At 52.5% G+C, this 26,348-nt stretch overlaps 1 protein-coding gene across 3 annotated transcripts in view; it reads left to right on the forward strand.

Moving 5' to 3' along the window:
- Septin9 (septin 9) overlaps positions 1-26,348 on the forward strand; it is a 160,741-nt gene that overhangs the window by 80,683 nt on the left and 53,710 nt on the right. For all 3 annotated transcript variants that reach the window (XM_057773856.1, XM_057773858.1, XM_057773857.1), the window contains one exon: positions 9,934-10,572. In XM_057773856.1, coding sequence (XP_057629839.1) covers positions 9,934-10,572 — 639 coding nt within the window. The remainder of the gene's footprint in view (positions 1-9,933; positions 10,573-26,348) is intronic.

The following is a 26,348-nucleotide window of genomic DNA, read 5'->3' on the forward strand; positions in this document are numbered from 1 at the left end:
GAGCTCTGAGCAGAGGTTTCTTGCTGCCTGTCTGATGGCTTTGTGGAATTGTGAGGAGGCTTCCTGACCCTGTATGTGGCTGTCTGAAGTCCGTCTGTGTGTGTGTGGTGGAGGGTGACATCTTCTGCAGGTAGAGTGACTCTGAAATTCACTGCCCCGCTAGGAACTCTGGGTTCTGATGGGGAGCCGTAAATCTGTCCACAGTGTGCGAGCTGGGGCGGATGGACTGATAAGGAGGAGACCCCACCTCCACTGACGATCCCGGCAGCCAAGGGGTCATTGTTAATGGTGGTCATTAATGTGAAGCTGGGCGGGGAGCATGGTGGGCTGCGAGAAGCAGGAGGCCCACCCAGAGCATAGTGTTCCTTCTCTGGACTTACAAGCCAGGATGGAGAGGTGGCTTCAGAACAGACAGAAAGCCAGTCGGTGGCTTCAGCAGGCTCAAGACCCTTTCTCCCTCTTCAGCTCTTTCCCTCTCTTTTTCCTAACACCTTCCTTTCTCTTTCTCCTCGAATTTTGCTGTGCAGGGTCTCCCACAGGCTCCGCCGCGGGGCTGCACACAAGCCTCCTCTTCTCTTTTCCGAGTTCTCAGGGGCACCTTGTTTCTGGGGCTGCTGTATCAAAGCATCAGATTCCATGGGGCTTACCTTTGTCACGCTGTGTTCTCTCAGAGCCGTGTAGACCAGCAGTCCCACCTCGAGGTGTCCGTAGTGTTAGTATGATCTCCAGGTCCAGAGGGAGGGATGGATGTTCTGCCCGGTGCCTCTTCCAGCTTTGCAAGCTGCTAGCGGTCTTTGGCTGGCAGACTCATCCCTGGTTTCCATCCTGGTGGTTGTCTGTCTATGTGTGTGGTTTTGCAGCTTTGTTTTCTCCCATCTTCTATGATGATGCTTGTCACTGGTTCAGGGTCCGCTCTAATCCAGGGCCGTCCTTCGGATCCTGACTTGAATCATAGTTAGAGAAATTCTCCCCAAGCAGGACCATAGTTGTAGACTGTAGAAGATAGCACATAAATGTGTCATTTGGGTGAGCCCTGTCTATCTCAGTGCCCCTGGCCCACCTTAAAGAAGGTAGATGGAGGGGCTGGAGAGATGGCTCAGAGGATAAGAGCACTGGCTGCTCTTCCAGAGGTCCTGAGTTCAATTCCCAGCAACCACATGGTGGCTCATAGCCATCTGTAATGAGATCTGGTGCCCTCTTCTGGTCCACAGGGATACATGCAGGCAGAATATTGTGTATATAATAAATAAATAAATAAATAAATAAATAAATAAATAAATCTTAAAAAAAAGAAGGTAAGTGGATCTGGGGGAGGCCATTGTGATTCCAGGATTCCGGCACATGAGCCTGTCGCTGGTTGGACCGGGGAGCCACTTCCTCCTACACCTTTGCTTGATGGGTTTTTCCAAGGAGAAATTAACAGAGTGAAGTTGGGGCAGGATGCCTAGGAAGGACCCAGGAGCAGAGCACTTTTTCCAGCCTGCCAAAGAAAAGGAATCCCGAGAGCTAGGTCACGTGATCATCTCAGAGTGTGCCCAGCCTGCCTTTGGGCATGATAGTGAGGGGGACCTTGAGTGCCCAGAGTGACCTTGGCAGAGAAAGAAGTCTATTTCTGAAGTCACCGGAAAGCAGTATATGGAGCTGGGCTCGGTGCTACATACACTCGAGGCTGAGGCAGGAGGATCACTGAGACTTTGAAATCAGCATGGGCTATATACAGTGTGAGCCTCTGTCTCAAAGAACCAAGAGAGAAGAGGTGGAGGAGGAGGGGGAAGAGGCAGAGGGAGAGGGGGAGATGGGGAGAGGACACAAAATTGACCCTTAGCTTCAGCGGAAAGGCTTTGTCCTTGGAGCCCAAACCCCCTGGCAGATCATTTCTCAGGGATACCTAGAGGTGGGTGGGTGGAAGCGTCCAGCCTTTTCCTCACCCAGAGATTCGGGTTAGAGCGTTGTGAGTTTACATCAGGTATCCAAAGGCAGGCAGGCAGCGGGGATCATGGAACAGGACCCTCGGGGCCATGACCTCAGTGTCATGAGCCTCAGCAAGCTCCATCTGTAGGCCATGTGTACAGATAAACCAGGGTAGTCAGAGCCCTTGGCTGCCATGCTGGAGGCCTGGGCAGAGCTGGCTTCTCCAGGTCTGTCTGCTGGACACAGCAGGACCTGGCCTTGAGGAAGGTGCATCGCAAGCAGGAGGGGAGGCTCCCCTGGTGTCAGCCCCTGCTTTTTCCCTTTCCTTCCGGGACCCTGGACTTTAAGGTGTCTGACTGGGGCTCGCGCTCTCAGGAGGAAGAGCTTCCTCTGTCTTTATCTGGACTTGGCCTAGCCTTGTTGTTAAATAACCCATGTGGTTGTTGGTAGGGATTCAGGGCTGGGAACAATAGCTGTTTACAGACTTCCGGTACAGGCTCTGCTTACCCGGGCTATTTTTAAGTTCTTCCTTTGGGGCTGGTTCTGCTTCCTGAAGGGACATCCCTCCCCCTGTCACTCATCTGTATCCTTCTCCTTGTCCTAAGCCTGTCCCCTACCCCCACCTGCATCCATTTACCCAGCCTGACTTTACCCACACCACCAGCAGCCCAGGCCTCCGAAAATAGCTCCTGAGACAGGGACTCAAGGGGGAGGTGGCCACGGGGGTCCCCATGTTGGGATAGGATAGAGAGGACAAGACCAAGAAAGGGAATAGTGTCCAGTCTGTCCCGGGGAGCGCTGCGGACTGTAAACTGGCCCCAGAACCATGCTTCCTTGGAGTGCTGATATTCCAGTTCGGGGAAGACTAGAGTGTGGTCTCCTTCAGACCCCCGGAGGAGGCAGAGCCGAGGCAGGCTACCTGAGGTGAGGTAAAGGCCTGCAGTGCAGTCTCAGCCAGGAGAGGAGGCCACCTGTGGAGCCACTCCCAACAACAGTGTTGAAGCTGTCTGTACCTCTGGTCACTGTCACGGTCACTGTCACCCGATCACCCAGGTCACTCTCACAACTTCCTGAGGCCCTGCGTTCTAGGGCACAGACGTTCATTGTGTCCCCAACACTGTTCTAAGTCTTCAGTTATCAGCCTTGAAGGAGGCTCACAGACCACAAGGTCAGCAAGGGAGGCCTGGGGGCCTTTCTCTGAGCTTCCAGTCCCAGTGCAGGGTGGGAGTTGCTGCTTCCAGTTCAGAAGGAGTAGGAGGGTAAGGCCTCCCAGCCAGCCCCAGCTCTGCCAAGGCCAAGGCCTTGCCTGCTGCCCCGCCCTGTCCCACACTTTCTCCGAGTGAGGATCTGGGCCTGAGGCCCTGTTCTCCAAGGAGTCTGAGAAGGAGACAGGGCGATCACAGCCGGAGGAGCCTGCTGGTCCAAAGCCCACCTCTGGATACAGGTGCGTCCACAAAGTCCTCATACAGGCATGTTGTTACCTGTGGGTGGACCGCTTTACTCTGTGGTGCTGACTCTGCCTTCCGAGTGGCTCCTGTGTGTTGCAGCTCCTGGGAAGAAAAGGCTTTGTTTGACCTGAGGTGGTGTCTTAGAGCCTGAGCTGTGCTCCTATGCTGTTCCCTCCCATCGGGGCTGCACATGGCACTGTTTTGGCCTCCTCTGTTTCCTAGCGAGACAGTGGTCTCATGCTAGAGCCTGGCTTTGCTGATTTCCCTGGCCTTCCCTCTCAGAGCAGGCCCAACGCAGTCCATGCACCAGGAAGTGTTCGATCCGGTTTCAGGAGCCGGCAGAGGTTGAGAGGTTCCCGCAGCCCGCGGTCAGAGCAGGGGCCTTAACAATGGTCCCTTGTGCTTGCCACATTCCTCCTTAAGCAGGCCCAGACCCAGGCTGCTCCAGCATAGGCCCCCCACAGGTTCTGGGGGAAAAGGGTTTTACAGCTGGGTGGAGACTGCTGGCCTCTTTTTGTGCCTAGCAGCTGAGACAAGGTGCTTGAAGGACAAGCATGGGGAGGGGCTTGTGCTCAGCCCCTGCTTTTGGAAAGAGCTGGGAGGTGAGTGTCGGCTTGGGGCCCCTGCAAAGTTCTCCGAAAGCGCCAGAGTTTTTCCTAGCAAGGTGTGTTTTCACAAATGTCTTTTGTTTTGGGCCTTGGATATTGTGTGTGTGGGGGGGTGGGGGGGTGGCAGATGTCGTCACCCCTGTGAACACCTGTGGAGGCCTGAGTTCCTCTCAGTTGTCTCTCACTGAACCCGGAGTTTGCCATTTCAGCTGGACTGGCTGGCCAATGGCCCCCTCCTCCCGTCTCTGCGCCACTACGAGGGTTACAGATGCAGATCACCACGCCTGGCTTTCACGTGGTTTCCGGGGATCTGACTGCGGTCCTGTTGCTTACCAAGCAAGTTCTTTACCACCTCCCCAGCTGGGGCTGGCTGGGAAGCTACATCCCGAACCTGAGGTCGCAACTCTCATAACCATCTCCTCAGTCTTGGGTCCCGGAAGTCTTAGTGACCCACGTTTACCACTGGAGTGTTAGGCCCTGATAGGAGGACCTGAAAAACACCCACTGCCATTCCATCTAGAGGCCGTCATTCCTGAGTGGGTGCTAGTGCCTGTGTGCATGCAAACTGCACATGTGCGTGCAAACTGCATATGTGCCTGGGACGGGAGTTAGGGTCTGTGTATGCGGCTTATAGCCTGCTATTTTTACTTAATATTCTCAGCATTTCTCATCTTCCGTGATGTGATTTTGATGACTCTATGGATTTTGGCATGTAAGTCTGAATTGTTTTCAGCATGTGCCATGCTCTTGTTGACGTAGATGTCTTTGTACATAAATCTTCGGATTATTTCCATGGGATACAATCCCAGAAGTGGGCCAGAAGCACAGGATTTCTCAGCAGGCTTTGACTCAAGTTAGGAGGGTGGAGGCTGAGGAGGCTCAGAGAAGAGGTGAGACTTGAGCCTGGCTTGGTTGGGTGAGTCAGTTCTTCATAGCATTATTGGGTGATGAAGGGCTAGGAGGGCCTCTTCCTGCTGTAAGGGCTGGCGGCACTGTTTTAGCTCCCAAGGGCAGTGTGGAGACCTTCCCCATATGGCTGGGCCCTACATGTGTCTGTGTGCAGGAACCCACAGTTTGTGGTGCCCCCCGACCAGCCCCTTGGATACACTAGCTTGTTGGGTCTGTTCAAGGCCACCCTGCTACCAGGCCAGTCCTTGGGTTCTGATATGTAGTCACGTCAGGGTCTCAGATCCGCAGAGGGGCCCATGGTCACACATAGATGTTCCGTGGTTGAGCTGTAGTGTGGGGCACTGTGCCATTTTGAGGGGCTTCACAGAGGCTCTCCAGGAGAGAGAGGAAGGGCCTGATGGCCTCACACCACTCCAAGTTCATCTCTCCTACGGCTGTCTGCATCCCGCCTGCTGTAACGCAGTGCCCGCGTCCCGCCTGCTGTAACGCAGTACCTGAATCCCGGCTGCTGTAACGCAGTGCCCGCGTCCCGGCTGCTGTAACTCGGTACCCGCGTCCCACCTGCTGTAACGTGGTACCCGCTTCCCGCCTGCTGTAACGCAGTGCTAGCACCAAGGCGGCTTGTTCATTCTCTCTTAGTTCCGGCGTTTACATTCAAGGTGTCAGTAAGGCTGCACTCTACCCAGGCCCTCCCAGGAGGTACCTCCTGCCTCTCCTCGCGGCTGTGGCCCTTGGCCTTCCTTGGCTGGGGGTTGCATCCGTCAGATCTCTGACTGTCCTCTGGCTTCTCTAGCTCTCTGATGATCCTATACACTTCCTTTTCTAGGACTCTACTTGCTTGGTGTCTCTCCCAAATTCAAAATGTTCTTCTTTTTAAATATATAATTTGTTTATTTTTATTTTATATGCGTTGGTGTTTTGCCTGCATGTATGTCTGTGTGAGGGTGTCAGATCTTGGAGTTACAGACAGTTGTGAGCTGCCATGAGGGTGCTGGGAATTGAACTTGTGTCAATACTCTTAACCACTGAGCCATTTCTCCAGCTCCCCCCACCAAATGTCTGTAAGACTCCTTTCCCACAAGGTCCCTTCCACAGGCTCTGTGGGGTATCTCTTGTACAGGTCTTTGAGGTGCTGCTTTTTAAGCCTCTATGCAACCTTTGAAGAAGTTGGGGCTTGTTGGGCTGGATGGGGTGAAGGCACTGCCTCCTTGCTCCCAAGGCTCATCCTCTGGGCTCCGTGCCCGCAGTTAGAAGCCCATGGCCACACTGTTATAAGTTGGTGAGGTGATTGTGTTGCTGTGAGTAGGCCATATCTGGTTCTGAGTCTACTCGCTGAAGCCAGTGGTGCGGGAAGGCATGCTGTGGACAGCATGGGGTCCAGGAAGCCCGGAAAGACCCGGCCTGGGGACCTGGTTCTTCTTCTTCTGAGGAGGAGGGTGGGTGCTATCTGGGGATGGTCTTACACGGCAGGCACCTCCTGTCTGTGTGCACATTGTATAGATGGCCAAGGGCCTAGAAGCCTTGAGATCATGGCTGACTGGGGACCATGGATGCCATTTCGGTCAACTCTGCTGTGTTTTGCTTTGTGCCAACCTTCAAAATCCGCATGAAAATAGAGACCGCTGGCGGAGTGCACACGCGGAGTCTAAGGCTCCATCCCGTTGCTGAGAATGGGGAGGGGGGCAGTGAGGGGTGGTGGTCATTGCACTTTATGACTGGAGATGTGGCTCGGTGGTAGACCACATTCATCTGGCATACACGAAGTTACTTTTAAAAACAACAACAACAAGAAAAAAAAAACAAGAAGAAAAAATTCTAAGGGCTTCCAAATTTATTTCCTGGGCATGGTGGTGCACCCATGTAATCTGAGCATTTGGGAGGTGGAGATGGGATATCAGGAGTTCAAGGAAGGTCAGCCCAACTACAGATTGAGTCTGAGGTCAACTTACACGAGACTGTCTGGAAAAAAAAAACAAAATATATCAATTAATAGCAGAGGAATCATAAAACTCCAGTGTTCTAGACTCTCTTGGAAGGTGAGAAGCTCGGATTGTAGGTTCGCCAGAGACAGGTACCCTGGAGTCCACACCCCGCCCCTCAGTTAATCAATCAGCTGGTATCTGCCAACTGGTATCCATCAGATGGTAACTGCCCCTTCCTGCTTCTTGGACATCTGGGATGGTTGAACACAGCAGCCCAGGGCCTTGTTCCCTTCTGTGTCCCTCAGAAGCAAAGGGCAACCAACGCTATAAAGGGGACCCCACAGGAGTGCTCCAGTTTGGGGGGCAAGGTACCAGGAGCTTGGGCTTTCTCTACCCCTCGCCCCTGCAATGTGGCCTCACACGGCACAGTGCTGCCTTGGCCACAGCAGTGCCTGCTTGCAAGGCCCATCAGGAGTGTACCGCTGACATTCCCTAGAGAAGGAGGGAGGTGGGGAGGGCCTTGGCTCCTCACCTGAGATTTTAGCCTCTCCTCCTAGCTACTTGTAAGCAATTCTGCCCTAATTGCTCTTGGGGGTATCCATAAGGGCTTAGTGTATATAGGCTGGAGAAAGTTAACTGAGGGGGCTCCGTTTATGTGGCTGTGGGGACGCCATCATTCATTCTGGGTAAAGACTTTCTCGTGTGGCTGTTTTGGGGTTACCCATACTTTTACAGGTAGCCTCTTACCTCACCAGTTCCCCAGGGGCAGCTGGGGAATCCTATTGTAATTTGTTGTTGGGACCTTGTGAGACATTGTTCATGTTTCCCAGGGAAGAAATTCTGACACCAGCAGTATGGGTGTGTGAGTGCGTGTGTACGTGTGTACGTGTGTGTGTGTGTGCACGCATGTGCCCCTGTGTGTGTGTATGCACGCATGTCTGCATGGGTGCTTGTGTGTGTAATGTGCATATAATATGCTTGCACACATATACGTGTGTGTGTAATCTGTGTCCGTGTAACACGCTCATCCAGAGTTGACCTCTGAGTCGGTTTTGAGTCAGGGTCTAGCTAACCTGGAAATCAGAGGCTAAATTCTGGGACCCACTGAGCTCCACTTCCCAGCATTGGAATTCCAAGGGTGTGTCCTGATACCTGTCTTTTTAAAATGTGGATTCTGGTAGCATTTTATTGACCAGTTCTTCAGTGAGTATCTCTGTCCCAGCCTGTAATCTTCTAAAGGAAGTCTGGTACTATAGCCCTGGGAGCGGGGATGGAAACAGGGTTGGGGATAGGGATGGGAGAAGGCTGGAACTGAGGCCCTTACATGTGACCCTGGGGCTGTGGTTAGGGGCTGGGCCAGCTCTTGGTCCTTTTTGCCGTGGGCAGGAAGAGGGCACCATGGGGTCCCATGAAATCAGAGTTCTGGGCTTGGTGAAGAAGACTCTGCTTTGTCTGGAGCCAGAGCTGTTGAGTGTTCTGCCACGTGGGCCCTTCCCGCTCTGTGCCTGGCTAACCTACACAGCTGGTTCTCATTTCGCTGGTGGCTGCGTAGACAAGAGTATGGAGGCTTCCTAGCCGCCACACTGCTGCTACCCCGGGAGCAGACTCCTGCGGTGGTGTCAACACGGCAGAGTGGAAACACTGGACCTCAGCGTGGGAACTGGGTGGTCAGCACCCTGCGTGGCCAGGAGTACTGGATGGACAGGGCCAGGAGCGAGGAGGCCGTTGAGTGTGCACCTCTGAGTGTGCACCGAGCCTAGGGAGCAGGTGTGGAGGGGTTACTCACAGCCATGGTATTAGAGAGACAGGTGCTGTGGTTCCATCCTGTTGGGCACATCACAGGGTGTTCTCTGCCAGGGAAATAGTATTCGTTTTAAAATGGCATTTAGTTAGTTATGTGTACATGTGGATCAGAGGACAGCTTGTGGGGGTCACTTGCGTGTGGACATTGGGGAGGCACTTAGGTCGTCAATCTTGGTCATGAGAACCCTTTACATGCCAAACTGTCACGCTGGCCAGGCAGGGAATACTCTTTTTTTTCCCTAAATATTTACTGTATGTGTATATGAGTGTGCCTGTGCAAATATGTGTGCACTGCATGCATGCAGGACACGGGATACCCTGAAATTGGAGCCATGAGTGTTTGTGAGCTACCAAGTGAGTGCTAGAATCAAACCTCTGCCAGATCAGTACCTGCCCTGCACTTCTGAGCTCTCTTCAGCCCCAGGAATAATATTCTTTGCTTTTGCTTTTGTTTTCTTTTTGGATTTTTTGATTTTCGAGACAGGGTTTCTCTGTGTAGCCCTGGCTGTCCTGGAACGCACTCTGTAAACCAGGCTGGCCTCGAACTCAGGGATCCGCCTGTCTCTGACTCCCAGGCGCTGGGGTTAAGGACATGTGCCACCATCATTTTGGCAACCAAGGAATAGTATTCTCTATAGCACAGCTGTCAGGGTATTGCCATGGGGTGTCGCGGGGTGTCACTGCTTGTGGCTGGCGGTGCTCTGTTGATTGATGGGGTCTGTGTGTGTTCAGGGGAGGAGAGGAAGAAGGGAGGAAACTCCAGAGTCCTAAGTCAGAGCATCTTATGACTGTCTCTAGAGAGGGAGGCTGTGTGATCTGGGCTGTGGACACAGCAGAATGGACGGCGGTGAGGCTGTCTTCCTCTCAGTCCAGCCTCCCGATAGTTGGCGCTCTGTGGGAGGTCCTCCAATGGGCTTGTCTGTTTCTCTTATGGGTAGGTAGAAAAGGGAGGTGGCTTTCTGAACTCTGTGGCATCCTAACAAGTGTATTTCTCTCTGTCCTTTCATTTTTCCCTTTTGACTGTGTTGGGTATCGATCCCAGGGCTTTGTACGTGGTGGGGAAGTACTCCTCCATGGAGCTGTGTCTGCCCCTCGCGCTTTAGGGGACAGGTTCTCGCTCACAAAGCTCCCTATGTTGACTTTGATCTTGGTCTGTAGCATGGACAGACCTTGGACTTGAGATCTTTCCTTAGCCTCCCAAGTAGCTGGGGTTCCCTGCCTCCCCTGGTCTGGCACCTTTGCCTTTTTTATTGAAACACAGAATGCACCATGTACTGCAGGGCCCCTCTGCAAGTGTGCACACCGCATCCACTCTTCCTCTCTCTCTTTCAGCCTTAAAGAGATCGTTCGAAGTCGAGGAGATTGAGCCACCCAACTCCACACCACCCCGGAGGGTCCAGACCCCTCTGCTTCGAACCACAGTGGCCAGCTCCAGCCAGAAATTCCAGGACCTGGGCGTGAAGAACTCAGAGCCCGCTGCTCGCCTCGTAGACTCCCTGAGCCAGCGCTCCCCGAAGCCATCCCTACGGAGGGTGGAGCTTGCAGGGCCCAAGGCACCTGAGCCTATGTCTCGCCGCACAGAGCTATCCATTGACATCTCCTCCAAGCAGGTGGAGAGCACGGGCTCAGCTGCCGGGCCCTCGCGCTTTGGGCTTAAGAGGGCCGAAGTCCTGGGCCACAAGACACCAGAGCCCATCCCGCGGAGGACGGAGATCACCATTGTCAAGCCCCAGGAGTCAGTGCACCGCAGGGTGGAGACCCCTGTCTCTAAGGTCCCCGAGGTCCCTGCCATGCCTGTCACTGAAGCAGCCCCCAAGAGGGTAGAGATCCAGGTGCCCAAGCCAGCCGAGGCACCCAACTGCCCAGTCCCGCCCCAGACCCTGGAGAACTCCGAGGCCCCGATGTCTCAGCTGCAGAGCAGGTTGGAGCCCAGGCCCCCTGTGGCTGAGGTCCCATACCGGAACCAGGAGGGTGAGTAACCTGGGCCTGGGTCTTCAGGCTGCGTACTTGGGATGGGATCTTTCTGTGAGATTCGTGAAAGAGATCCAGTGTGTGTGCGTGGGGGGGGAGGGGTTGTCTGTTGCGTGAGTGTGTGCGTGCGTGCATTAGTGCGCTTAGATGTGTAGAGTTGTGTCCTGAGGCTTAGGGGGTCACAGCAGGCGTCTGTGGCTGGGAAGCACCTCTGAGGCACCAAGCTCCTGAGGCACAGTTGGGCCATGCCAGGTCTCTGTCATGTGATCCTGGGAGGCCTGGGAGGTGGGAGGGCAGTAGGTGGTGTTCTCCCGTGGGATGGGACAAGCCGTGTGCTGGTGGTGGCTAGGCTGCTGGTGGGTTTCTGGGAGGCAGATCTCCGCCCACGAGGAACTGCAGCCTGAATGCCTGGTGGGGGCCCAAAGCTGAGGATGGAGGAGGAGGAATGTGGGTCCTGAGTTTGCACTGGAGGCCTCCTGTCCTCCTGCCTCCCTACACGAATGGCTCTTCTTACTGCAGCGAAAACATCCTACAAACACTTTAGGAGGGGAAGGAGGGGTTATTTTGGCTCATGGTTTCAGAGGATGTTGTCATCATGACGGGGGAAAGCATGCCGGCGGCCGCACAGCCACAGCCAGGAAGCAGAGAGCACCCATCTCTGCCCTCTCTGCTTTAGTGCCCGTAGTGAGACACACACGGCAGACGTTGGCTGATGTGCCATGTGTAGTGAGACACACACAGCTGTTGTGTTGTTGTGTTATTGTTGGCTGTTGTACTGTGTGAGAGTGTGCAGTTCAGTGCATAGTGAGACACACAGCAGACGTGCCGTTGTGCCGTGTGTAGTGAAACACACACAGCTGTTGTTGTGTTGTTGTTGGCTGTTGTACCGTGTGAGAATGTGCGGTTCAGTGCTGTTAAGTACCTTCGGGTTGTACTACCAGTACCACCTCCAGGGTTTTCCAGAACTTTCCCACATCCCAAACAGAAACTCCGCTCCCTGTGAACCGACTCCTTATAGCTCCTGCCTCGGGTCCTGACAGCCCCATGCTTCATTCTGTCTGAGGTTGGATGGCACTACTCATCCTGTCTGGCATAGTGGCCTCAGCACTCCTCCATGTTATAGCCTATGCCAGCACTCGGTTCCTTTTGAAAACTGACGAGTGTTACACGTGTAGTCAGAACACATTTTTTCCCTGTGTGGGATTTGAACCCTGGGACTTGTGCATGTCCGGTGAGTGCTCTAGCGCTGAGCCTTGTGCCCAGGCTCGGGTAGAATCAGTTTGTCTATCTGTAAAGAATGCCTGCAGCATGGCGATGCACATGGCTTTTTAAAGCCCCCGCTCTTTGCCTCTCTAGCTGGACTTGGGAACAGGCTGGGGTGAGGGTGTGGAGATTCCTCCTGGGAGCCTCTGGGTCTGGGGTCCTGGGTCTCGGTCACCTTTGAGTGCCAGGTGTCAGATCACAGTAAATACTCAGGGTCTTATGGACCTTTGAAGGGTCCTTCCAGGCCTAGGTGTGGCTGTGCCTTTCTCCCTAACTCCTAAAGTTGACCCTGCTGAGAGTTGTTCAGACTCATTGTCCAGGCTCAGGTCAGGGAAACAATTGTTGGGTAGAGTTGCCAGTGCCCTGTCTTTCCTCACAGTTCCTGATTAGTTCGAGACTTCCAAAGACACCAGATACATCTCTCTCCTGAGATGAGATGTTCACACTGCTGACTCAGACAGGATGTGGTGGGAGAGGGAGACAGCTGCACCAAGCTGCCCAGCTGTTGATCACAGCTGGTGCTGGATGCATGGGAGGGGTCCTGGTTTTGGGGTGGGGTGCAGAAGGTCTGTTTAAGGATGCTGATTGCCCTCTGGTGAGATGCAGGTCACACACCGCATTCAGGCCTGTGCCAGGCCCTGAGCCACAGTGAGGAGTCCACAACCTCTGCCCTCAGTAGCTTGTGGGCAGGTCGTGGGTGGACAGTGAAAAGGGCCCCGTGGAAACTGTTGGGGAGGGCGGGATTTCAGTAGGCTAGGGTGAAGAAAGATGTGTGTGTGTGTGCGATGTGTGTGTATGTGCATGTGTGCATGCATGCATGTGTGAGTGTGTGTATGCATGTGTATGCATGTGTGAGTGTGTATGTACATGCATGCATGTGTATGTGTGTGTACACACGTATGTGAGCATGTGCATGTGTGTTTGAGGGTGGAGGCAGATGTCATTCCTCAGGAGGCATCCACCTTCTTTTGTTTTTGTTTTTCAGATCTATTTATTTTATTTTGCATGTATGATTGCTTTGCCTTCATGTGTGTCTGTGTCCAGTGTACATGCCTGATACCTGCAGAGGTCAGAAGAGGGCATCAGACCCTTCGGATTTAGAGTTGGGGTTGGTTGTGAGCCACCAGGTGGGTGCTGAGACTGTGAGTGTTGGGAATAAACCAGATCCTTCGGCTCACACAGCAGCATTTACCAATGGCTGGGGACCCCCTGCCCCAAGGGAGGCCTTTCGTAGTCGTCCAGAGCCCCAAGATGGTGCTGTTCTTCTCGGCAAAGGGCAAGGCCTGGAGGGACAGAGCAGGCAGAGCCCTCCCCCCACAGGGAGCCTATTGGAAATCTATGGCATGCCTCTGGGGGGCCCTGCCCCATCTCCTCTGAACCCCAACTTGTCTGAGCTACATCTCATTCTCCATATTCCTTGGTCACCCATCTATGGGCGTTGGAGGAGGAGGCTGCTTGTTGGTTCCCGGCAGCTCAGCCCTGAAATAATCACATAGAAACTGTATTATTTAAAACACTGCTTGGCCCATGAGCTCTATCTTCTTATTGGCTAACTCTTACATCTTAATTTAATGCATTTCTATTAATCTGTGTATTGCCACATGGCAGTGGCTTACCAGGTAGAGTTCTGCCTGGCTCCAGCTGGTCTACATGGCTTCTCTCTGACTCCGCCCTTCTTTCTCCCAGCATTCAGTTTAGTCGTCCCCTGCCCCCGCCTAGCTCTGTTCTTTTGCCCTATCAGGCCAAGCCAGTTTTCTTTATTAATTAACCAGTCATTCTCACAGCATACAAAGGGGAGTCCCGCATCACATGGGGTCTCTTGGTACCCCTGGCCTGACACCCTATAGCAGGGTCCTTCCTGCTTTTTAGTTGTATCTGCTCAGTTCTTCTCTGGGTCTCCCACACCTTCCTAGCAAGCCCTCAGCTCTGACCTCCTGACCTTTGTTTTTGTTTTGTCGAACTCCTACACACTCCTCAAACCCTTACCCATTCTTTCCTGTAGTTGGACTTCCCTTCCTGTGACTCTGAGGCGTCTTTGTGTTTGTCTAGGATGTAAATTATTTGTGTACGAACCATCTTTCCTCTGCTAGCTTCTTTATCCATGCAGAAACAGATTTCCATAGGACAATAAGTGATTTAGTATTCTTCAAAATGCAGAAAATGTGAACTTTAGGAAAAAGCTAAAAAATTAACCATAGGCTTTCATTGCCCTGAACATCCTGCCGTATGGTCTTCAGGATTCTGGCCGGAGACTGGTGTCCTAGGGGCAGCGCTCAGACTGCTGTCTGTTTTATAGAGTGCCATAAGGAGACTAATAAGTGACCTGGGCATTGCAGATGCCCAATAAAATAATGGTGATGACTGGCAGGTGGTAACATTGGGGACAGCATTTTGGTGGCTGCTGCAGGCCCATGCGGGGATCCCACAGGACCCCCAAGGGACCAAGAAGGTGCTTCTTGCAACCTCTTCCCAGGAGTCCTTGCTTCCTGCCCCACCAACTTGCCTGTCCCTGCAGTGCTGTGGAGTTCTCCTCAGGGTGCACGGGGAGGGTGTTCCCTGGCACAGTCCTGGAAGGAGTATGGGGACCTAGATAGCAAAGGGAAGGGTCAGCCAAGGCTCCCGGGCCTCGTTCTCTTATTCCGGGGCTTGGTGAGATCTAAGCTCCCCCTATTTACGGTGGGTTCCTGGTGTCATAGATCCCTGGCTGGTGATGGGTTTTGCTGTCAGGGCAGGGTGCCGGCTCAGCCGCTACAGCCTCCCTCTGGCACACAGCCACACTGGCGGCTCCCCAGGCTGCCTTATAAGGCAGGCGTAGCACTTGCTCGCCACTCTCTCGTGGTCTGGTACCTTGCCTTCTCTGGCGCTCATGAGGCCCTGCCTAGTTCCTGGGTGTGTCCTGGCTACACCCATGAGCCCACTGGTTCCCAACCATCACCTCCACTTCCCAGCTTGCCTCAGTTTCTGAAGCTCAGGGTGGTCTCTGGTTCCTTGCCTGGGAGGAGTGGCTGACTTCCTCCCATGTGTCCCTGGGTGTTGTGTCTACATCAGTCCTAGGGTCAGAGAGAGGAGAGGCCCCATGCAGACAATGGGGCTCCAAGTCCTTTGTGTCATGGAGGGGGTTAATCATAGCACAGGTTCTCTGAGGCCACCCAGTGGGTCACAGAATAGGGAACTCAAGGACAGCAAAGTCCGACCAAGGATGGGGAAGAGTATACCAAGTCTAGCCTGGGGACTTGATACATCCACAAGTTGGGGAGTGGGCAACCACCATGAGAACTGGTGAGGAGGCACCCCCAACCTTTGTATTTTCAGGACACCCTACAGGCTATGGGGACCCCCTGGCTGACCATGGACTGTGGCTTTCCTCAGGATGGGTTTGTTCATCCACAGCTCAAGGCTTAGGATGAAAACCTGCTTGCGCTTCATGAGGTCAGCAGAGAAGTTGCTCACAGGGGCCTGAGGAGCCTCCTGTGTTTGTTCTGGAGAGACTCAGCCACATCTTCAGGAAGGTTGTTCCCACCAGGCCCCCGTCACACCTGAGTGACCCTCTGCTCCCTGCCACAGTGGTCCTGTCCTGGGACTGGTTGTCTTTCCCTCCGAAGAATGGACGTGCTCAGTCTGAGCTGTTCCAGACTGTTCCCAGCTAGGAAACTGGAGGCCGAGTTAGGAAACTGGAGGACTAGGGGCCAGAGCGGTCAGGCTGGTTGGGACTCCTTCAAGGTAGAGGCAGACAGACCCTGGCTCCAGGGTCCAGGCCCAGTCCCTCCTTGGCTGCCTACCCAGCTGTCTGCCGCCCAGCTGTCTGCAGAGCCAAGGGTGCAGTGATGAGGGAGAGGCAGGCCTCTCCACGGATCACAGCCCAGCAGCTGTGCAATACCTTAAATAGAGAGACAGCTGCGGCTGCCTGCCTGGGGCACGGGTTCTGCTCCACCCCTCCGATTCTGACCACCCAGGGTTCCTGGGGATTGATTGAGCTTGGCTCCAGCACAGGGCACTATATAACCCCCTCCCCCCGCACACCTACATGAAGCAGTTGCCCAAGGAGGAACCATGCCCACATCCTCAGCCTCCAGGCCCTGGATGGCTGCTAGGATCCAGGGTCTGAATGGCGGTGGGGCTGTCAAGCGTGTCTGTGTGGCTCGAGGGATGTTCTCAGCTGACACCCTGGGTGTGGCCAGCCCCTGACCAGGCTCTGGTGGCCAAGGAGAATGTCACGTGGCATATGCTGGCCCTGTCCCTAGAGCCTCACGTCTGGGGGTTGCAAAGGAAGGTATACTAAGGGCTCCACACCACTTCCTCAAGGGCTTGCAGTGGACCGGGTCAGTGCTGCCCCCACCCCCCACTCCCACCTCCCATTACGGAGACTCATTTACGCTCCTTTGGTCAACAGACCATGGACGTCGGGACCCAAGACCTGGCTTCCTTCCAGTTCTCTGCAAACACTGGGCAGAGGAGAGGGTAAAAACGAGGCTAGGACTGTTTGGGGGCTAGAAGCGAGAAGATCAAGAGTGCTGCTCAGCCTGAGGTGTACGAACCATCTCAACAATAAAACCAGTGGAGGGGGAGCCTTGGAGAGATGACTCGGTGGGGGAACAGCCCTTGTTGCACCGGGCGGTCACTACGCACGCCTTTAATCTCAGCACCTGAGAGGCAGAGGCAGGTGGGTCTCTGTGAGTTCAAGGCCAGCCTGGTCTACCGAGCGAGTTCCAGGAAAGCGGGGGCTACATAGTAAGACCCTGTCTTAAAAAAAAAAAGAAATGAATAAATAAATGAACAAATAAGTTAGAAGAAAGTGGGGAAAGTGTTTGTTGTTTTTTTGCAGAGGGAGGGCCTATTTTCAGTTCTCAGCTTTGTAACAGCAGCTCTGTGATGGATTTGATGCCCCCTTCTGGACTTCACAAGCATTCTCTCTCTCTCTGGACTGGAGAGGTGGCTCAGCAGTTAAGAACACTTCCTGCTTTTGCAGAGGACCTGCATTTGGTTCCCAGCACCCACATCAGGTGACATTCAGCCACATGTAATGCCAGCAGCAGGGGGATTCCATTGTCTCCAGCTTCCACCCAGACATGACACATAACGGAGAATTAAAAATGTAAAAATCCTAAAAAACAAACAAAAATCCCAAACTATTAACCAGTGAGCTTGGGAGGTGTTGGGGTGATAGGAACCTATGCCCTTTGCTTCTGACTACTTCACTTTCCCAAGACCGACAACTTACTGGGGAAGTCCTTGTGGCGGGGGGGGGGGGGGCAGGTGGGTGCCTGTTGTCTCTCTGTCTCCCAGAGAGGGAAATGGGCCCACAACCATGGCGCCATACCTGGCCCATGCTGGGTTCTACCCACTGGCTCTTGGTAGAGAATGTCTTCCATCTCCCTTCGGATAGTTCACAGCGGCTCTGATGGAAGCAGAATCAGCGTCAGGCCCTCTGGCAGACACTGCTTGTTCTCTGGGCCTGGGATCCTGTTCCTGCTTTGCCCTGTGCCTGATGACTTACTTACCCCTCTGGCCCTTTTGTTTCTTGTGGTCAGAGCGGGTGTGATCCCTCATTATTACAGAGAGTGGAACTGGAAGCCAGCACCCAGGAGGCTTATGCTAAGTACAGATATGAAAACTGAGCCCAGCCATTATTTAAAGAAGCTGTGCCTTGCGCGCAGGCCCAAGGAAACAGAATTTTCAGGTCTCCCGGTCCAGAGGTCTAGTCGATGTGCCTTGCTCCCACCCACTGGTGGGTGTGCATGGGCGCTGTCTTGCTCCCTGGCTCCTGTCTTCTCCCTTCACCTTTTCTGTCAAGTATTCCAAAAGGCCTTTCTTATTCACTGCTAGATCATAAATCATAAAGATCCCCAGAAGCCTGGAAAGGAAGCCACCTCCCTCCCCCGCTATCCCCAGGAGGGTGCGCCAAGCTGACAGCTGGGCATGCTGTCGACATTTGGAACTGTGTGTGTGTGTAGATTTTGTCAAAAAGTCTGTGTAGTGGACTGGGGTGTTGGCTCAGTGGTAGAGCTCTGGGTTAGCATTTGAGGCCTTGGGTTGGATCCCTAACATGGCCACGAAAAAAATAAAAGGAAGAAAAATCTCTTTACAGTCGTCTTGAGAATACAGAGGAAACAGAGATTGCTTCTGTTTCTGTTTAGAATGACACGAGCCTTTGTTTTCAGCTTCAAAGATTTAGCATAGTCTTTGCAGTTGTGGGACTTGAACCCAGGACCTCATGCGTGCCAGGCACACGATTCTAACCCCAGCGTCATGGGCTGTCTGCACTCATTATATAGAGGGTGGCACTGACCTTATCTTTCTGCTGATGGAGACCTGCAGTCTGTGGAGGTGAGCACACCTCACCCAGTTTTTAAATTTTTATTTTATTTTAATATAGGGTTTCTCTGTCTGTCCTGGAACTCAGTTTGTAGACCAGGCTGGCCTTGAACTCACAGAGATCCACCTACCTCTGCCTCCCAAGAGATAGAATTAAAGGCATACGCCACCACACATAGCTAAATTTTACTTTTGCTAATGGGCATGTGTGTGTGTCTGTGTGGGGGTGTGGGGGTGTTTGTGCCGGGCTCTTTGGAGCTGGAGTTACGCAGGTTGTCCCACGAGGGACCAGAGTCTCTTCCACTCAGTAATGGGGCTCAGCTCTCCCTAATGATATCCCCATGGAGAGCAGACTTTTAACACGTGGATCTCTGGGGGGCGGTTCACCTCAAAACTACGTCAATCTTAGTTATATGTTCTCGCTGTGTAGACTAGGCTGGGCTCAAACTCATAAAGATCCACCTGCCTCCACTTCTGCCTCTGCTGGACTAAAAGGCATATGTCGCCTGCATCTTTTATATGAGCTGGATTGTTAATTTTTTTCTTGCTGATTAAAAAAACAATAATTTTTTAATTAAAAAATTTATTTTGTACATATGACTGTGTTGCTCATATGCGTGTCTGTGCACCACGGGCGTGCTTGGCTCTTGTGGGAACCAGAAGAGGGCTTCGGTTTCCCAGGAATCAGATCAGTGTGAGCTGCCATGCTGTGCAGGGAACCTAACTCGGGTCCTCTGCAACAGCAGCCTGAGCTCTTACTGCTGACACCGTGCCAGCCCCGTGATTTTTTTTTAACTGTTTTTTGAGCTGTTGTTGATGATCAGACTTATGGTTCCAGCACTTGAGAGGTTCAGCCAGAGAGCTGGCCGGGAGTTATATGTTCTCACAAGGCAGACCATGCTGGTTAAAGCGGTACGGGATTTAAGGGGTCCCTCCGTTACCCCCACATAGTTACAGCTCTTCCAGACAGAAAATTCGAAGGCTCGTCCTGTGAGTCTTCTGCTTTTACTTTGGGCTTTGGGTTTCATGTCCTGCTGCTGCATTCCAGGATTACAGACAAGAATTTCACCCATGTTTTCTTCTAATGTTTCTGTGGTTTTATTTTTATGTACTGATGTCGTTAATCTGTTGAAATTTATTTTGGTTTGAGCATCGTGGTGGGGTCTGGGGTTTGGGGTGTTTTTTCTTCTCTTTTTCTTTTTTGCACGGATGCTCGCGGTGAGCTGGCTCGGCAGTGGCAGTGTGGGGTGTGTGCGGAGCTATTTTTGTTTTTTGGTGACAGCAATGTGCTGGCTTAGCAGAAACACCCTGGATGCATTTCTCTCTTCCTCTCCCTCTGGAAGGCTTTCACAGCAGTACAGTCCTGTCTTTGTTAAAACTCTTAAGACGCTCACTAGTGGAACCATCTGGGCCTGATACTTTTGTGGGCGTCTAGCACTTAAGAAAAAGAAAAACTACTTAAAGTTATTTTCCATGGGGCTCTGAGTTTAGAGAGACTCTCCCAAACTTATTTTTTGTAGGGTTGAGGATGTAGCTGAGGATATAGCTTGGTGGTGTGGTGCTGGCCATTAGGCACAGCCCCAACATCCTCAGCACTGAAAGAAACCTGTTATTGCTTAGTTGGGTGTGTAGTGAAAGCCTGTAATTCCAGCACTTGGGAGGCTGAGGCAGGAGGGTCATGGATCTGAGACTAACTTGAGCTACATAGTGAATTTCAGGCCAGCTCAAGCCACATAAGAAGACTTTGTCTCAATATGTTGTGTATACATATATATGTATATATATGTGTGTGTGTGTATTATGTTAAAAATGTACCTGTGAGATTGCTCAGTGGGTAAAGGTGTCCGCCATGTAAGCCTGATGGACTTCTGGAACTCATGTAAAGATGATCACAGAGAACTGATTCCACAGAGTTCTCCTCTGACCTTACATACACACACACACACACACACACACACACATACACACACATGCGCACCCCCCACATGCACACACACACAAAGCAACAATAATTTTGAAAACGTGTTCATATGTGGTGTATGCCTGTATGTGTGCCCAGAGCCCAGAGGGGGATGTCCAGTGTTTCTCTCTCTTGGTCCCCTTATTCGCTTGAGGCGGTCCCTCACGGAACCTGAAGCTCCATTGTGTGGCTAGGCTAGCTGGCCAGCAAGCCCCAGCCCTCCTCTTGTCAGTGCCTTACTCTCAGAGTTGGGGTCACACACATGCATGACCGTGCTGTTTTTCAATGTCAAGTCTGAGGATTCTGAATCAGGCCTTCATGCCCATGTGACAGTCATCTCCCCAGAGCCCATGACCCCCGTTTTTTTCCTGTAGAAGATTATTCATTCATCTGTTTAAAATCTCCAAGGCCATTCAGAGTTAGGTGCTTCAGCACCTTCTGGGGGAAGGGTGTGTAGAGGGGACCATTTGCATCTTGACTGCCCTCAGCGTCTGTCCTGGATATGGTCCTGTCTGCAGATATATGAGATGTGTTGGACCAGGCGAGGCCCTGGACCACTCTGGATGCAGACTTGTACGTTAGAGAATGACACAGGTTCTGAAAGGGACATGTACAGAGGACCCTGTACTCTGAGAAGCGAGGCCACCTACCCACCTTCCATTGTGACAGCCTTGGAGGGAGGGAAATTCTGCCTCGGAGTGGGGGGCAGACAGTGGTCTAAGCAGGATGCTAAGTCTCGGGAGCATGAAGTCTGGGATCTTACGGAACGTAACTGAAATACATTTTACATCAGAGCATAGGCACACAGGTGTGTGTGTGTCCTTGTCTTCCTTAATCTCTCTCCACCTTATACACTGAGGCAGGCTTTCTCACTAAACCCAGAGCTCGCCGGGTCTATCTGGCCCCTTTACTCCAGAGCTCCCAAGAGCTGAGATTATAGGCGAGGACCTAAACTCTGGTCCTCATACTTTGGGGGAAAGTACTTTATTCACTGAGCCTCTTCCCAGTGCCCCCATTTATTTAATGTACAGAATTATGTGGACTTGTCTTTTCCTTTCCTTTCCTTTCCTTTCCTTTCCTTTCCTTTCCTTTCCTTTCCTTTCCTTTCCTTTCCTTCCCTTCCCTTCCCTTCCCTTCCCTTCCCTTCCCTTCCCTTCCCTTCCCTTCCCTTTTCTTTCCTTTTCTTTTCTTTTTTGGGCTCCAATCTTGTAGCCCAGATTGGCCTTGAGCTTGGTGGCTGTCTGAAGATGACCTTGAATTCCTGATCCCCCTGCCTCCACGCCAGACCACCATTTGCAGCATAGTTTTGTAACTACCACTCACAATCCCAAGACCCAGCAGCCCGCCTAGACCACCTACCTGTTTCAAGACGTGGTTTCTCATTTCTGCTTCCTCCACAGCCAATTTAAGAAAATGTTTACCACCCCAGAAGGAGGTGCCATTCTGCCCTGCCTCCAGCCTTAGGCATTGGCCACTTGTCACTGGGACTTTCCATCTGTTCTGGAGCTTTCTTATTCACAGGGTCACATGCTATGTGTGCCCTTTTGTGTCTATTGTCTTCCATTCTTGTAGTCCAGGCTAGCCTCAGAATCACTATGAGCTCTCAATCCTCCTACCTACACTCCTCAAATGCTGGAATTACAGGGGTGATCCCAAACTTAACATAAAATACATTTTTATACATCATATTACGGCAAACTATATTAATGTTCCTTTGCCATGACAAAATAAACAGCTTGTAAGAGAGAAAGGTTTATCTCAACTCAGTTCAAGGGATTTTGTCTATGGCTGGTTGGCCCCTTGTGGCCACAGAGGGCATCGTGATGGGAGCACATGGCCACGGACACTGCTCACCTTGCTGTGGCTGGAAGCAGAGAGTCAGAAGGTGCTGAGTTCTCAATGTCCCCTTTAGAGATCACCCTCTCCACCCGACCCCACCAACCCCCGTGACCTAACCACCTAAAGCTCCACACGTGTCTACATATGGTCAAGATCCAGACACAGTACAGTGTTCACTGCGAGCTTTTGAAAGTGACCTTGATTTTACTGATTTCTAATTCTTTGCATTTGTGTCCAGACTTCCAAATGCTCACCCTGTGATGAATGATAGCCTTACCCTACCAGTGCTTTTCAGGGAGGGCCCATGCCACATTCTCTTTGTATTTGTGTACGTGTGTGAAAGACAAGTCTCTGGGGGAAGTCTATGTCAGAATAGAGCTATATCCTTAGAAGCAATGACTATGAGATTAAAATGTTAAAAAGGTTAATCAGGCTTTTATAAAGGAAGGGGTAAAAGGCCGAGACCTGCCACAGGCTAGCCATGTAGGGCGCCAAGGAATACAACAGTGATTGTCCACAGTGGACAAATTTGTGTCCCCAGGAGTGGCGTGCTTGCCTGAGGGGAGATGAGTGACAGGCAGTGAGACCGAGAGTGGGAGAGGTGAAAAAATGAGAGGCGTGGTTGGGCTAGAGATGCCTGGTGGGGCGGTGGGCAGGATCAGCATGAGCCTTAGGGTGGGCTCCAGATGTGCTGGCTGGAGGGTGCCAAGGACATCTGGAGGTTGGTGCGAGATGAATGAGGCACAGGCGCTGGGCAGAATGTACGGGGGTGTGCAGAATAATTTGAGAATCCAGACAAATGGTGTCTTAATACTGTTGTTTTTTTTTTGTTGTTGTTGTTGTGCTATTGTTTTTTTTTTTTTTCTCCCAGTGCTGGGATGGAACTCAGGGCTTTGTGTGTGGGGACAAGTGTTCTACCATTGAGTTACAGCCTCAGCCCATTAATACAATAGTGTGTATGTGCACATATGTGTGTGTGCGTGCGCGCATGTGTTCACAAAAGTGTGTGTGTGTGTGAATGCATGCATGTACGTAGGCCAGAAGCTGACACTGAGTGCTTCCTCAGTCACTCTCTGCCTTACTTTTTGAGAACCTGGCGCACCGCTGTAGGCTGACTGGCCTATTTCCGTCTCCCCAGTGCTGCGATGCCACGCCTGGCTTTTAAAGTGTGTGCTGCTAACAAGGCTGCGTGCTTGGTTGATTTACTCACCGAGCCATAACCTCACAGGACAGTATTTTCAAAGACTGAAATTATACAGCAAACTTCTATGGTGAACAAATTTCAGAATTTCCTCTAGGCACAGAGTCCAGCCCTGCATGCACTTAGCCCCACTGTGCTTCCTGAGCCCTGACCCTAACCTGGCAGACTTGTGGTTTAGGGCCTAGTTTGCCTTTGAAGCTGAGTGGTTCTCAGGGTGAGAGCAGGTCAGCTTAGCCCTGAGACCTCAACAGCCTTGTGATTAGGCTGTGGCCATATGGCATTGCTTGAGTATGGGAGGCGCGTCATTCTGGCCCACAGCAGCCCCTTTGAACCTAAAGCTCCGAGACCAGGAGCCCAGCCCTGAAGGTGCCACCACCACCAGTGTCCAGGCTCCCACAGGCACCCACTTTCTGTGTTGTACAGTCCTCGGATTTTTGAGTCCCAGAACCCCTTAATTTCTGAATCTCTATTCACCTCATCCAGGGATGAAAAGGGAGAGGGGACCCCAGCCTTTAATTCTCTTATACTATATTCATGAGCCCAAATAAGCTACTGATCAACCTTCTGACTCTGCTTCAGCTGGGCATTTCTTTCTTTCTTTCTTTCTTTCTTTCTTTCTTTCTTTCTTTCTTTCTTTCTTTCTTTCATTCATTCATTTATGCCCGTAAAAATCCTGCTGTCTCTACCTTCCCAGGGCGTTGTGAGATGACCTGCATTAGAGCTGGAGGTCAGAGCCTGCGGAAGGCTGGGAATGAGGCTCAGCTGGTAGAGTGCTTGCCTGCGTGAGCACGAAGACCTGGGTACCACACGAGCCTGATGTGGTGCCTGCCTGTAATCCCAGCATCCGAGAGGCGGAGGCAAAGGATCAAGACTTCAAGGCCATACTTGGCTGTATATCAAGACCAGTGTGGGCTACATGAGATGGCTGTCTCAAAACAAAACAAAGAATCAGTCAGCCTTGTAGGTGGGGTTTTCCGTCCCGCCAGCCCACTCCCAAATAACCACACAGAGACTAATTATTAATTATAAATGCTTGGCTACTAGCTTAGGCTTGTTGCAAACTAGCTCTTATAACTTAAATTAACTCAAATTTCTTATCTACGCTCTGCCACCCGGCTCAGTACCTTTTATTCAGCACGGCAACTTTATCTCCTATTTCCTCTGCGTCTCCTGACGACTTCTCTCATTCTTTCCTTCTTCTTCCCAGCATCCTCTTAGTCTGGTTCTGCACCTAACCTTATCCTGCCTAACTATAGGCCAGTTAGCTTCTTTATTAAACCAATCACAGTGGCATATATTCACACAGTACAAAGGAGTATTCCTAGGTAAACATATCGCAACCTGCATTTGAACTTATCTGTCTGCTAGACTGGTTGGCCTGCAACCCCAGGGATCCCCATCTCACTCTCCCCCTCCCTCACTGTGCTTTTTTACACGGGTGTTGTGGTAAACGCTTTACCGACTGACCATACCCCCAGCTGACTCTGTGTCTTCAAGCCCACACCACACCAGAGGGACCCATCTTGAGGGGTGACAAGTCTCCGTGAGCAGCAGGCCGACCCCTGCAGGCTTTCTTCTGCCCAGCCCCGGAGGAGGCAGGGTCTGTATTCCACTCTGGAAATGATGGCTGTGGAAGGTCCCTGCGCCTGACACCGCTCTGTCTTCAGGCCCTTCTGGGCTTGCTGTTCTGCTGACTAATTCTTATCTGATGACTAGTGGGGGGAGCCGGTCCTTGTCACAGCTGGCTCCGGTTACAGTCGAGATGCACCCAGAGTGAGGCCCCACACAATTCTACTGTCCTACCGACCATCCAGATTTCAGGAAACCCAGCCCCCAGAGCTCATCACGGCCCCCAGGTAACCTCAGCATGAGGGGTAGAACTGTGGGAGGCAAACCTGCCCGTGGGGTGCAGTAGTCTTCCGGTGTGGGGCGAGGCTGGGGAGGAGACAGAGGAGGAGCCACGGCCTTGGTTGGGGAAAGTGGTCCTTTAATCCCTGACCCTCCCCCAGGCCTGTGCGCTGGTATGGAGGACACATGGTGACCCATGGTGGGGAGTCCTGTTCCCAGAGACCCTGTAAACTTGGTGGGGCCAAGGCCCTCCCTCATTCTTTAGCACTGAAGAACCAGGGCCCACGTTGTCTCCAGGGAGGGTCCTGCTGTAGGGTCAGGGCCACCCTGGAATCCACAACCCTGCTTGGCTATGGCTACTTATCCAGTCTGTCAGGAGACCTTCTGTTAAGGAGGAGATGGGGCATGGCCCAGGCCAGTGTGTGGGAAGCTGAGCACCCGCCCTGAGGAGGACCTGGGGAGCAGGAAGTTTGCCTCCCCTCACCAAGGTCTGGCTCATTAAATGTACTCTTGCAATCTGCTTGACTGACCTTGGTACATTACATTCTCGGTAGAGGCCTCAGGCAGCTCCCAGCCTCTGCCTTTGAGTCTTGAGCGCCCTGGGGTTCACTGGTGGGTGATACTCTGAATGGGGGGCTCTGGGGCTTCTAAGCTCAGTGTGACGATGGGGGGTGTTCCCTAGGGCATTTATAGACTTCTATCAGAATCCTTCTCATCTCTGACTGCCGACTGTCTGCCTGAGAGACTAGACGCCTTGTCTCTTTCTTTCTGTAACACCATCTAGCCGGGGGCTTTCCCATCCCTCAAGCATCAGGAGTTGCATGGCTTCCCTGGTCTCGCTTCCCAGGACCCCAAACCCTTCCATCAGGAGGGTGGAAGAAGTTGGTAACTGACCACCCTAACTAACTCCAGGAGCCCCCACCACCATTTCCCATGTGGCCCATTTTCCAGATTCTGCAGTCCCAGAGGGTACCCAGCACTTTCCTGTTGACATGCCGGGGCAGCCTGGCTACTGAGCTGCTCTAGGGGGGTGGATGGGAGGCAGTGGCGGCCAGTGAGCAAGTAGTACCAGCCTGTAGGATGATGCCTGCCCCATGCATCTACTAGACGGGTAGATGGGCTGTTGCCGTGGGAGGTGGAACAGGAACTCCTGGGCTGGATGGGAATGGGGTCCTGGCTGCTGGTTGCGCAGAGTGACCCTGCACGGTGACTGTTGTGCCTTGTGACTGCTGCTGGGTGGCATTGCTGCCGCGTGTCCAGGATGGGAGATCACTACATCCCAGCACTCAGTGCCCTCATTTGGAGGGTAGACTTTGGCTGGCACTGGGCAGCTCACTCAGGGCTCATCAGTTA

Source organism: Chionomys nivalis, chromosome 7 (genome assembly GCF_950005125.1).
Source record: "Chionomys nivalis chromosome 7, mChiNiv1.1, whole genome shotgun sequence".
Lineage (NCBI taxonomy): Eukaryota > Metazoa > Chordata > Mammalia > Rodentia > Cricetidae > Chionomys > Chionomys nivalis.